The 13,671-nt window shown below is 56.3% G+C and overlaps 1 protein-coding gene across 11 annotated transcripts in view; it reads right to left on the bottom strand.

Moving 5' to 3' along the window:
• Positions 1-2,879: 2,879 nt before the first annotated feature.
• Positions 2,880-13,671, bottom strand: part of SULT4A1 (sulfotransferase family 4A member 1) — a 35,672-nt gene continuing 24,880 nt past the window's right edge. The window contains exons 5-8 of one of the 11 annotated variants that reach the window (XR_015556340.1): positions 11,612-11,706; positions 5,865-7,512; positions 4,881-4,917; positions 4,416-4,480 (exon numbers count right to left, since the gene is read on the bottom strand). Coding sequence is in view for 3 of the 11 variants with exons in the window: in XM_087448775.1 (XP_087304901.1) it covers positions 7,147-7,512; positions 11,612-11,706 (461 nt within the window). In the remaining 8 variants the exon portion in view is untranslated. Of the gene's footprint in view, positions 7,513-11,611; positions 11,707-13,671 lie in introns of all 11 variants that reach the window. The other 10 variants (XR_015556335.1, XR_015556334.1, XR_015556337.1 and 7 more) reach the window with 10 other exon arrangements.

Raw genomic sequence — 13,671 nt, 5'->3', positions numbered from 1 at the left:
GTTCCAGAGGAGGGGAAGAGCACACACGACCAGGGCAAGGACTGTTGGCAGCAAGAAACAGAGGTGCAGAAGCAAGGGCAGGGGCACAGGGTGGTGGGTCAGGCTGAGAAGGAGACCCGCCTGGGTCTTGCTGGGAAGACACAGCCTCCAAGGGCAGAGCCGGGAGTGGTGTATGGAAGCTACTGGGTGGGTGGTTTTCAGAAAAGACGAAATACATTCTAACAATGAAAGATGTCATCCATTCAGCAATTATTAGGCACTGATTACATGCCAAACTCCTACCTAAGAAAAGACGGACATAGCATGACCCTGCCTTCAGGGGGTCACTGTCCACAGGGAGACAACTGCAGAGCAGTGAGGTGGGTGGATGAGAGAGGAAAGCAGGGGACGCCCGAGAGGAGAGGGGGATTTCACTAGGTGAAGGCAGGGCTGGGCGTCCCAGGCAGAGGGCCAGAGATGAGGGCAGCCCCAGGCTGGGGCGGGGCCTGCAGAAGTGGCTGGAGAGCAAGGGCATGGCTGCCCCTGGAGGTGGTGAGCTTGCCAGGATGTCAGACGGCATTCTTCAGCTGGGTGAGGCTGGACCGTCTGGCCAACATGCCACCCCGGTCTGAAAATCCTTGTTCTACAACGAAGAGTGGAAGATGATGTCGCGTGAGGCCAAACTCTGTGGGAGGAGTGGAGGCCCGAGGACTCCCTCCACCCATTACCAACAGCAGTAACCCCACTCAGAAAAGTGGTCAAACTGTCCCTCCCTTGGGACCTCCCGGGACAGGGACTTCGAATCTCGCCTGTACCCCCAATGCTGAGGGTGACATCACGGATCAAGGGACCTCTCAACGGTGCCCTGAGGAAGCCGGCTGTCCACTGTGACTCGCCAATAGGGGGCACCCGCCAGCAGTGCCCGGTACAGACGATATATTTTGTGGATTGTATTTATGCTTTCAAAGCCACTTCACTCTTGTTATGACCATCCTACGAAGTGAGCAGGACGAAGATGATCTCCATTGTGTAAATTATGACACTGGATCAGAGAAATGAAGTGACTTACCTGCTCAGGTGGGAGGGCCACCGAATCTGTGCTGGGAAGGCCTTCCTGGTCCTGGGTGCGTGCGGGGAAACAAATGTCACGCTCAACTGGCACCGACGTCAGAGCCAGGAAGACAGCACGGGGGTGGGCCCGGCCTGGTGAGGAGCTGTAGCTGAACGCTCCTGCTTGCAAGTAAAACCCAAAGCTGGTCCCCAAAATACTTTCTGGAATCTTACTGGTCTGTGAAGTGAAAAGGCCAGGCAGCCGCTGACTCACTGGAGGACCCTGACATTCAGGAATCCTCTGGCAGTTGTCTCACACAATTAGCAATCTGACGGGGCCTCTCTCAACTTCTCCGTCCATGCAGACGTTCCTCGCCCTCCTGGCCCCGCTCGAATCCCACTGCACCCTGATGCTATTCTGTCGGGCATTCCATTTTCCAAACCGGCTTTACCTGTAGGCAGCAGAGCACCTGTCGCCTTGAATTATTTCCCCCTTGTCTTAGCTCCGAGTGCACAGGCAGGAACCGTAGATCACTCAGTCCCCAGCACACGTGGCCCATGAACACTTAGAAGCCGACTGTTAGGTCAGAAGGCACCTTGGAGACATTCTAACACAGCCCCCAGCCCTCATCTTGCGGACTGAGTGCATCACACAGCCAGTAAAGGCTCCCTCACCCTGGCCCTGCATCCAGTCACAGCCAGGGCAGCTTTTAGAAACACACACCAGGCAGCATTCCTTGATTAAAGCCTCCAGCGGCTTCCTATTTCTTAGTACAAAATCCAAACTCTCCTGACCCTTAAGGCCCTCGTGAGCTGGCTCCTGCTACCCCTCCACACCTGGGTTCCTGTCACACCGGCACACTCCCCGGCTCTCCCCCAGAGGGCTCCAAGCCGGGGTCCATCCCTTCCTCCTGGCCTCCTCTGGTCCTTCCCGAGCATGTTGACTGGAGCCCTTACAGTCCGCTGGAGCCTGAATCCACCTCAGGTTTTGCAATGATGATGTCGTCTCCCCACTCGAGTGTCAACGCCACGGAGGCCAGGCCTTCTCTGCTGCCGGCCATGCCCACGGCAGCACCCGCCGCGTCGCAGGTGCTCAAGTGCTCACCGCGTGAATGGCTCGAGTCCATAAAGAGGGGAGCCATCAGCTCAGCAGGGCCGGGGAGACATGAATCACCAGCACCCTGAAGACACGGCACTGCCCTGCCTCTGGACTCACTGACTTCACGTTTACTTTCTGCTTTAGTTTAGGTGATTTATGAATGATTCGGGAACAGTCCTCTGGGACACGGCAGACTGGATATTCCACTAACTAACCCGGGGTCTAGGGTAATTCCAGACACCAAAATAAATTCTGGGATCTCACCTGAGACCTAAGAGAAGTGGTCCATTTGAAAATAAGATTTTCAGAAAGCTCAAGTTTTATCAGGGAAAGCAACACCCTGGACTTGCCTCCCACGAGGACTCGGGAGGCGGACCGTGGAATTCTGTGGTGAAGCGCAATCAGCCAGGTCAGTCTCTCCACACCACCGGACACCACGCTGAAGACGAGAATTCCGAGGCACCCGGACCCCAGGGGCACCAAACTCTCCCCCGTGCTTTTCTCCTTTTTCCCCCTCCTTTCTTCCACATCAGCTTAGAAAAGTTATCAAAGGTGAATGGACAGATAGCGAGGGGAATTCAACCCTTGGAATGTCTGAGTCCAAGTGAAACAGCCAAACCCAACGTGGGCCCAGGACCCTGTGCAGTCAGCCCTGAGGACAGGGTGTCAGCGGGCTCACACTCACGCTGCCCTGAGATGCTGAGGGGACCACGTGGGGCCCCTTCACCCGTCAGTACACGCTCGACACAAGGCATGGGACGTGTCTTTATTAAAGATGCAAGCAAGCACAGAATTATCGTGTGTGGTGCTCAGTAATATCCATACAGTACTAAAAATAGAAAAATAGAAAAGAAATTTCACAGAAAGCAGCCTCCCTCAGAGATACACAGAAAAGGTGCTGCCAAGCCCACCATGCAGTGCCACGGACCACCCGCCCTGTTCAAGCTGCTCTCCTTCACAAACAGAAACATGAGCGTATGTCTGCACCTCTCCAAAGACGGCAACACACAACAGAGACCCCTCACACAGCAGCGACCCCTCTGACCACCATCGGGCACTTCCCAGCCACGTACACAACCAAGACAACCCCACTCCTACCAGGGCGGCAATAGGCACACAAACTGGCTTCCGGCCCTGCAGCTACCAGGCTGCCTCTCCGCCTCTTCTCCAGCCAGATAATGAGGCAGTTAGGGGGGCAATAAGGGCACCACCTCTATTCCCTCAGACACACCGAGGCACGGGGCGCGTGGAGACAGGCGAGTGAGTGAAGCATGGCGTTAAACTTGCAAAATGGTTCTCCCACAGCTGAGAGCCTCAGGTACAGACGGAACGACTGAATGACAGATAAAGACCCAGGAATCTTAGAAATTTACTACTCAGCATCTGCTTGCCAGCACGAGCAGCTTTCTGCTTTGGGGAACAAAAGTAAGACTGCGGAAGGAGACTCCAATTCCGAGCGCGTTTCATGTCTCTGTGGCGGGCTCTCCAGTCACTGTGGCGGACTCCCATCTGCTGGCCTCGCCGGGCAGGTTCCCTCATGGAATGTTCCACAGGCTCCTCTGTATCGGGCCTTTAGAGCCACCTGCTGGAAGTCTCTAGCAGAAGGGCATCCTTTCTGAAAATGCCCCAGTGGACGGTTTCTGCTTTATTTCAGGGAGGGTACAAAGAACTGAACTCCATCGGAAGGAACAGGTTCCCCCCCACACCTCAACTCATCCTCTGCCCTCACCTTCATCTCAGAACCAGGTGAGGACCTCATGGCTGTGCCGTACAAAACAAAAATACAAAAATAAAGAGTCAACCCTGAGATCTTTCTACCATCCGGGCGTGGCTCGCTCCTGAGTCCCCTCGGAAATGAACTTTTATTTGGTTTACTGACATTTATTTAGATTTCCAGTGAAAAGCTCTATAAAATACAGTGAATAATGTGGGGGTGTACAAGGCAGACACTCTAGTCGCATATGTTACAGACTCTCTACTATGGTACAGGCCCTCAGGACTGCTATCTTTACCACGTTGGTAACCAGACATGGAGAGACTTCAAATTGCAAAGGCGAGACAGCTGCTCTGGACTGGAAACCATCCCACTTCCTCCAGCTTCTCCGCTGTTTCCCTCCCTCCCTTGGTCTTACACTGACTGCTTCCGGAGTTTGTCCAGCGAGTAACAGGTGTGTGCCTACAGGACGTTAGCTAGGAGAGGGTCGGGTATTGTGAGCATGCAGGTTTGCTGTTGCCGTCATTATAAATAAAAGTCAAACGTGAGGTCGCACTTCCCCATCTTCTGTTTATACACCAAGTCAAACTTCTCATTCATGGAGACGGTGAAGATGTCCTTCCACAGCCCAACTCTTCCTGAAACACAAACAAGAGCAGAACACGCTGACTTCACTTGCTGTCAGGCCAGTTAGCGAACCAAAGGAAGCCCTGGAAACGGATCTGGGAGGTTCCAGATCTATTCCGGGACCCCTCTGAACTTGGCCTATGGGGGCAGGACAGGCCATCGGAACTACAGATGCTCTGAACCCACTTCCCTGAGTCGGGCTGTCCTCACATCCTTTCCTGCTCGGTGGGCCCAGCACCCTGAAGGCGCAGAGCTGAGGCCGTGAGGAGGGCCTCCACCCACGTCACTGCTGAATCCCAGCACTAGGCACACAGCGGGTGGGTCCTGTCGGAGGACGGACAGCGTCTGGGGAATGGATCTACTGCTCTGGGCATCGTGGGGATCTGGGTCCTCCGTCACACCACAACTCACTCACGGCTCAACAGCTCCACCAAGGCGGCATTTGCTTCTGGAGAATTTGAAAAGGAAAAAAAATCAGCCAAAAAGGCAGAACATTTTATGGCGAGTAGGAAGCCTCCTGACAGGGTCAAGGGGGAAGATTTTGAGAAGCCCGCCCGTGCAACATCGGGGAGAAATTTAAAGGGAACGAAACAGCCGCAGGGTAAAGGAGCTTTCAAGAACAGATGGCCACTGCAGGCCGCATCGAGAACCCCCCGACTCCACACCGGTGTAAGTCACGGCGGTCCCAGCTGCTCTGTCACAGCCACAGCGCAGCGAGGCTCGGCCAAAAGACGAGACCTTTTCCTGGCAGGTGTGAAGGAGCACTGGGCCTGCAGACTGATGTGCAGGCACGGGTCCACCAGTTAATTTATGAAGGCTGAGGCAAAAAGGAGAGAGAGCTCAAAATGACCCCAAAAGCCCTGAACCTACTTTTCTTGTTAACTACAAAATCTTCAGCCAGTCTGGTCAGATACGAATGGTGACCATGAAGATGCCAGGAGTGGGGACTCTGCTCTCCCACCCGGGGAGCCGTGAACACATCACCCAGAGAGCTGCCTACGCTTTCAAGTAACTACCTGGGGGACTGAAATACTCGTTTAGAATTCGTTTCACCATCAGCGTATCTGAGACCAGAGCTCTGACCGTCTCCAGCAAATATCCTTCACAGCTCCGCTATTAACAGTCGTCCTTGTCCTGGCAGGACCTCAGGTTTAAAATTGCAACCCTGAAAATGCTGAGCTCACATATCCAGCACAAGGATTTCCTCTTTGGTAATGAAAAACTCTATGTCAGTGTTGGAGAGGGAAAAAACAAGGAAAATTGCTCTTGCTACCCTCTAATGATACCTAAGGGACAAAATTAGAAGCTTCTAGACCAAGCACACTATAAATATATTTTTTCATGATTATTTTTCTCAGCTGAGGCAGCTGAGAGCTCATCAAAGGTGTCACCCACCTGGTTTAGGATTTGGAATCAAGACAGTGCAATTTATGCTGGGATATGAATCAAATTTAAGCAGTGCAGCTGGCTACTCGAGCCCCTGCGTGCTCACCCACGCAAGAAGGTCTTCTGAGCAAAGAGGCAATGTGCTAAAAGAAAACAAAATCAAAACTGAAATGAAGCAAAACCAACGTAAACCATGATAAAGCAAACACGTCAGAAGGAGCACACAGGCACACGAGACGTTCTCGACGCTTCTTCGCCACACAAATGAACAAAAGGGGTATTCCGGAGAAGGTCACATCCAAGGATAACAAAAGACAGCGAAAACAAAACTGAAAAGGAGCAAATGAATTTTAAATAACAAATATCGTGAAGACGCAGCCAGGAAACAAATCACGAGGTATTCTGGGTTCAGTTGCTGTCTTCCTGGAGGAGCTGACTGCCCGGCCCTCACGGGAAGGGACCTTCCTTCCACTTGACCTCCAGCCCTGCTGGCCAGCAGCAGCCGTGACCAGCCCTTCTTAGAGGAAGAACAAAGGCTGCAGAAGCTCAGAGGCCTGACCTAAGGCTCTCCCAGCACGCAGCCAGCGCCCCTCTCCCCACCAGGCACCTCCCCTGTATCTGAGAGGTGCTGCAGGATCCAGCAGCATCTCTGGGCCTCCCCTCGGACATTCTCATCACCCGAGGAAGCTCCAAATTCAGGTCTACAGTGCCAACTGTCACAGGCAGTGCATACTTACAAGAGGGTGGCTTATATGGCCACGGCCACCACCCTGGGGGTCAGGGGCTTTGAACGCCTGAGCTCCCCACAAGCAAGCAGCTTCAGATACCATGAGCCTTTGAGGACAGAGAGAGCAACCCAGGTGGATCTGGAAAGAATTCCTGCCTGGAGCATCTTCTCCATCGCAAACTGCTGCAGGCCCCAGGAACCTCTCTCGCTCCCTGGAGCGTACCTCCTCCCTCTGCGGAGCCCGCCTGGCCAACCCTGGGAGAAGCCTGCACTTTGCTCAGGCACTCGCCTTCCCTCAGGCGGGGCCCTTGCTCACCTGTGCCACCAGCTCCCTTCAGGGGAAGGAAGGAGAACGGCAGTTCCTCACGTGGGAACCCTCCCCCCACCTCCTGTAAGTCTCCCACAGCCAGCTGAAGAGTGAGGAGTCCATCTGCACACCTGGGGCTTCGCAATTTCATAGTCCAACCCATCCCCAGGATCTGCTCTGTGGGCCATCTGGGAAGGCACCTGCTTGAAAACATCTTGCCCACAAAGCCTGAACCATCCCACAGTCACTCCTGGGGACTAAAACGCTGTCTGCATGGTTACAGTGCAAATCCCGGGGAAGGGACACCGCTGCTCCACACGGGCACCGGCTTCAGATGGCCTTCGTGCCCCTTGCACAGCAGAGGGCTCCGGAGAAATGAGACGCAGGGCAGTGAACACCAAGTGGGGATAACGGACACTGCAGAGAGGGGAACGGGGCGCGGGGTCCCTGGGCAGAGGCGGAGGGAGGCGGCAGGGGCGCGTACCCCGGCCCACGGGCAGGGCCTCGGCGTTGCAGCACTGGTCCACCAGCTGGTGGCAGTGCTCGATCAGGGACTCCAGCTGGGTCTTGTCACAGGACACCCCCAGGAATCTGGCCAGCTGCTCCACCATTGTCACCAGGTCCTGGAAGACAAGAGCAGAGGGCAGGCGAGCCCGTCACAGGTGGGCTGAGTTCACTTCGGGACTGTGCCAGGAGCAAGACTCAGCTCGCTCTCTTCTTCCTCTTCTTCCACACCATCAGCTGGAGTCTGGACTGGCACCTGGGAGAGCAAGGAGGCCTCTGGGGACCCCAACAGGCCCCACAGCTGTGCCCACCTCACCTGGCAGGACCCCGACAGGCCCCACGGCTATGCCCACCTCACCCGGCAGAAGGAGCTGGCTTGGTCTGAAGCAAGATCCAGTTACAGGTGGCCTGGGGGACACAGAGCCATCTCTGGGCCCCATCACTCCATCCCTGATAGCGGGAGCATTAGTGATGCAGCCCAGCAGTCTCGGGAGAGGGCCACGCAGACCTGCTCACCACACACAGCCACTCCCCTCTGCCACCACTCTCCCCCTTGGAAATACCAAGGCACCTCATATTCTCAATCTGTGTCGTGACCCTAAATGTTCTGCCTGGAACCCTGAGCTGTCACCAGGCAGTCCCCAAATGCTGGCAGTGTCTGGGTCAGATGTTAGGAAAATGCTGGAGGCTGTCTCCTCCTTGCAGGTTTACCAAGCAAGTGAGCACACGAAAGCCTCTGAGAAGTCCTACAGTAAAGAAACATGTTTAACTTCTTTGGTACATTTCAACCTTAAAAAACAGCTTCCTGTGAAAGCCAGTTTACATGTCAGCCCCTCTCTGGACTCCCACGGCAATCACTCCTGGGCTCTGCATCCTGCCTTCCCAGCTGTGCCCCCATCAGGGGCTCCACGGGGCAGGCACAGGCGCTCAGCTCCAAGTCCCCGGGCACAGGGCTTGGCTGGGTCGGGTGTGCGACAGACGTTAGAACCAAGAGAGGACTAAAGAGCTCCTCCTACTAGCCTGCCACTGGGCGTTTCTATTTAAAAGAAAAAAAAGAGCGAGAGAGAGTAAAGCCACCTGGCCCTCGGAGGGAACACCACAGGGCGGCGGCAGTTAGACTACTGACGCAGTTAGACTACTGACGCAGTTAGACTACTGACACAGACGGCGTCACGGCTGTGAAACCAAGCTCCGCAAGCACGCGGCAGACGGGCTGCAGACGGCTCCAGACCACATGCCGAACCTCCCCGAGCTTCGCTCGCCGTCTGTGAACCTGGGCGGCAGCACCCACCTCCGCAGGCTGTGGCGAGAGGCCTCATGCCATGGACGAGGCCCAGCACGGCCATGCGCTCCTCCCCTGCAGCTGGGGAGAACAGCACGCAGGGCTGCTGCAGGATCCGCGGGCGACACGCTGGGGCAGCCACAGTGAGGGGTGAGAAGGCAGGCGGGGGAACCCCCTGGTGGACACACGAGGCGGTGAGAGCTCGAGTGCTAAGTGCTAATGTCAAACACAGAGGTGAGAACCTGCCAGGCCCGCTCCACACTCCGGGGGACCAGTGACATTCACTCAGAATGAGGTTTTCAGAGTAAAATGTAAACAATGTGAATTCCTAAAAATGAGACGTGTAGACACTTAATCTCTACCAAAGACCTTCTCGGCCATTACTGAGGTTTCTGAAAAAAGCATAAACCCTTGCCAGTTAGAAGCTAAAAACCCCGACTGTAGAAGGAACCCCATTCAGTCACCCGGACGGGCTCTGGCAGAACAGAGTCGAGGCTGAGAAGGGCACAGGCAGGGCCGTGGTCTTGACTTTGATGGAAAGCTGCCCATCTACCCTTTCACTGAGCCCACTCAGGCAGCGGAGAATGGACGCTCACCTTGAAGGGCCTGAGACGAAGGCCAGAGCAGCCAGGTGCAAAGTTTGTGTTTTAGCTTTAAAGTTCATGTAAACTTTGCATTCCGCTCCTTCATGGTTTAATACTCAAGTAACGGTTTAAGTTACTCATCCCTGAGTCAACAAAGCTCCAGGAAGAACGTGCCGTCCCAGCCCGGCCCCTGCACGTGTATACGCGGCTGGATGGGCGATGGGCTTCTCCTTCCGCCCCAGGCCCGTGCCGTGGATGTGCACTGCTGTGTTACAGGCGGGCACAATCATAACAGTGGGGCCAGCGTACCAGTGACCCAGCACCCCGGGGATCTGCCCAACGAAAAAGAATGCTCAGGCCCACTGAGACATAGGAACGTTCACAGCATGACTGCACTCACAGGGGGTCACAAACAAGCAGAACTAATGTACAGTGACAGAGATCAGAACAGTGGTTACCTCTGGAAGCGGGGCTGTTAACTGGAAGAAGCTAGAATATTTTGGATCTTGAGTTGGGTGGTGGTTACACAGAGGTATACACGTAAAAATTAAGGTCTTTAATCCACCTAGAACAGTGAAGTGGAGGACTGGCATTCACCCAGAGTGACACAGGGCCGGGAGGGACACGATCTGACTGGGTTAGCACCGTCAGTTCCTCTGCTGCACTGAGAAAACACAGTGGGCAGGCCTGGGAGGGAGCAGGGAGGCCGCGTAGGCATTGGCTGCAACAATCCAAGCCAGAAAGGACACTGACTGGGAGAAGGGAGATTGGGGCAGAAATGGGGGGAAATGGTCAGATAAGAGAGAGATTTTGAAGATAGAGCTAACAGGATTTAAGAATGGACACAGGGTGTGAGAGAAAGAGAGAGGTCCAGGATGATTCAAGGGCTCCGCCTGAGTGACACAGAGGATGGAGCTGCTGCCACAAACTCAGACGGGAGAAAGTGCAGAGGATTTGGGGGAAACCTCCAGAGTTTGGTCTGGACACATTAAGCTTGCGACCTCTCCAGACAGTCCCGTAGAAAGGTGCGGCGGGCTGCTGGAGATGAAGTCAGCAGAGAGTCCACTTCTGGCCTGGGGGCTCTGTGTCTCAAGGACACTGAAAGACCGAAGAATGGATAAGGTCACCAGGGGAGGGGGCGTGGATGGAAAGAGAAGAGAGCGAGGGCTGAAGGCTCAAGCCCAGGTGTGCTGTCAAGAAGGGGGCAGCCAGGGACGCAAGACAGCATGGCGTCCGGGAAGCCGGGGGAAGGAGGAGACCACCGGTCACGTGCTGCCAGGAGGGCGGGTGAGATGAGACCCGAGCACTGACCGCTGGACCAAGCAACGCAGAGGTCACGGGTGGCCTGACAGAGCAGCTCGAGGGGGCGCAGGGGGCGTGCCTGTCTCTGGTGGGCTCAGGAGTGGAGACAACTCTGAGGGGTTCTGCAGTAAAGCGGAGCGGAGAACAGGGGAGGAGGCAGAGAGGGTATAGGGCTAGGGAAGGCTTGCGGAATTCCGTTTGTTGTGAGAAAGGAGAAATACCAGCGTGTTCCTCTATAGATGGCAGATCCAGCAGAGAGGGGAACGCTGTTCTTGAGTTAGGTGCTAACACACACACAAAGAACTCGGACAGGACTCGGCACGCAGCAAGGCCTTTACAAGGGTTGACGACAATGGAGGTGATGATGTGACACATGATATGCGGGCCCCCCTTCCAGACAGCGAGCTCTCGGGGGCACAGGCAAGGTCCTGCTTCCTCCACTCTCCCTCGTCACCGCCCAGCCTGGCACACTCATTCCACAGCCATCTAGTGCCCATTTCCTTCTCCACACGCTCTGCCAGGCACTCAAACATTCGTCACGTGAATCGATTCACAGGTAAAGCTGCAGGGTCTGTCAGCAGTTGGAGAATTGCCACGCTAAGGCAGACAGGCTGAGAGATGAGAAATTTGGACTCGGCCGTCTCTGCCCTTTGCCCCGAGCTGGTCACCTATGCAAGGGTGCTGGGCAGCAGTAGGTGAGTCTGCCTGTTGCTCTGCTTCTACTGTCAGGGCAGGAAAGTAATGGATGGGCTTTCTAAAGCACCACATGCTACCCGACCCAGATGCTGCCCTTGGGGTGGGCAGAGGCCGGGGCAGGGCAGGGCCCGGGTGTGCCAGCACAGGCTGGGGGCACAGTAGCGGCCCAGGCGGGTCTCTGGGCACAGCTAGAACTAGAGTCCCACTCTCATCCCTGAGGCCCGGGGTCTTGGAGGGGCAGTGCTGGACACTCCAGTTACTCCCCCTGGGGCGTTCCCCCTTGGGGTGAGCAGGCTCCGTGCCCCCCACACGCTCTCCACTGAGCCCCACGGCACCACCCCCCAAAGCACTCACCCGGTGCATGTCTTCATACTTGAGGAAAAGCACGTTCGAGTCCAGGCGGTGCTCCCAGAATTCCTGCACGTGCTCGAACCAGGAGCCGTAGCCTACTGTGGAGACACGGGGACAGGTGAGTCACACTGCCTCGGGGGAGGAAGCGCGCCTACTGGGGTGGCCTCGCTCCCTGCCTTCCGGAAGGCTCCCCTCCTACTGCCCAGTGGCTGTGATTCGGGAAAGAAAGAACAAGCTCTTGCTCGGCGGACAGCCCCAGATGAGCCTTCAGAGGTCCCACGTCACCTCGCTTTCTGTGCCAGTCTCTCCTGCCAACAGCCCTCAGCCCCTCCCCCTCCCCTACCTTCTGGACGCCTTAAAGACCTGACTGTTGGGGTGAAGGCCTCTGCTCCCCTGGGGTGTGGATGGTACCTGGCACCCATGAGTTTTTCTAACACGTGGTCACTGGGAAGAGAAGGATGCCCAGAGGAACAGGGATCTAGGGCCAGTCAGATTTGCTGGCAGGGCTGGGATGGGGTGCAGGAGGCTCTAAGATAGATCTGAGCATGGGGCCCTGCCAGGCAGAACCCCAGGTAGACCCAGAAAGTCACAGCGCTGAAGGAGGCGGTGTGCCCTGTCCTGACACAGGAGAGCTCATGCCCTCACCACAGCCCACATTTCCTACACCCCTTAGGGCTTGGGGTTGGGGCTGGGGTCACACGGACAGGTGGGTGACATACTGATCAGTGTAGCCAGGCTGCTGTGCAATGTTCTTTATAAAAACTATTGATTCTCACGCCTGTTCACACTGAGATGCCGTCACCATGAGGCCTCCCGCATGAGTCTCCCAAGGGTGCATGCACATTAAACAGAGGAAGGCCTCAGCCACAGAACGTGTTAGGACCCCGGCATGAGTGGGCAGCACGAAGCACGTCCTGCTAAGAGGGGCCGGCCAGGAGAGGGGGCCACGCTGCCTGCACCCTCCCTCACCAGCGAGCCGTCCATCTCGCAAACACCGGGCCTTGTGGATACAACTTCACGATCTAGGGCTCAAGGAGTTCCCGGCCCGGCAGGAAACCACCACGGAGACTGGTGATGACAATCCGGTGTGACCAACGCTGGGAAGGGGCGCTGTGGGACAGGAGGGCCCTCCCACACTGTGACAAGCCCTGAAGGATCAGTGAGAGTCAGGCAGGCAACGAAAGGAAGAGGCCCGAGGAGAAGCGGGAGTGCAAAGGAGGGCAGTGCGCGGAGAGAGCAGTGCGGAGGAGAGGGCAGCGCAAAGGGGAGGCTGCAAGTGGACACTAAAGGCCTAGGAGATGGGAGGCCATCGAGGGGCTCAGGAGCACAGTGACCAGACCAGACAGGAGGGAGGGCAGGAGAGTGGACTGGCAAAGGACAGGGCTCTGGAATGAGGCAGCCCGGCCCGTCCAGTCCTCTACTGGCTGTGAGACCCGGGCAGGCCGCTGAGCCTTCCCGAGCCTCCTCCTGCACTGCCGGGCGCCGTGAGCGTGTCGTGCACAGATCTCAGCCGGGAGGGCCTGCCAGGGACGTGCCTGTGCTTGCTCCACTCTGGCGGCACCTGGCGAAGGCTCCGTGGGAGTCAGACCAGGGCAGGGCGCCCGTGACGGGTCCTACTCGTACAGCTGAGGCACACTGAGGCCCAGGAACGGCAGGGGACTGCTCCTGCCCCTGCCAGAGTCACACCTCTAACAGAGGATGCAGCCTCACCCCCAAGTTGCCAACCTCTCAGACTTAAATGTGTGAGCGAGGTTGGGAAAACGGGGATCCAATTGTCCTGGCACACCTAGCCAGCCCGGCCAGCCAACGGCAGTCTGCCATCTCGCCAGCAGGTGGCAGCACAGCAGCAGCCTGAGCCCCGGAGCCCCACCAGAGGTGCTGACGGATCTAGGTGCCAATCAGGGCTCAGGGGTCACTGACAGATGGGCCATAAGGACCAGATGACAGCAGAAAGGCTGTCTTCAGGTCAACTAGGCCCGGGCAAGCACTTTATAAAGCATGAAGCGGGGGCTCTGGAAGGGAAGTGGGTAAATGGGCAGAAATGAAAGGAACAAAAAGAACAG

This window comes from Ceratotherium simum, chromosome 25 (assembly GCF_057802395.1).
Source record: "Ceratotherium simum simum isolate JZ-2026a chromosome 25, ASM5780239v1, whole genome shotgun sequence".
Taxonomy (NCBI): domain Eukaryota; kingdom Metazoa; phylum Chordata; class Mammalia; order Perissodactyla; family Rhinocerotidae; genus Ceratotherium; species Ceratotherium simum.
The sequence above is the reverse complement of the archived record's forward strand: the minus strand, read 5'-3'. Positions and strand labels throughout refer to the sequence as shown.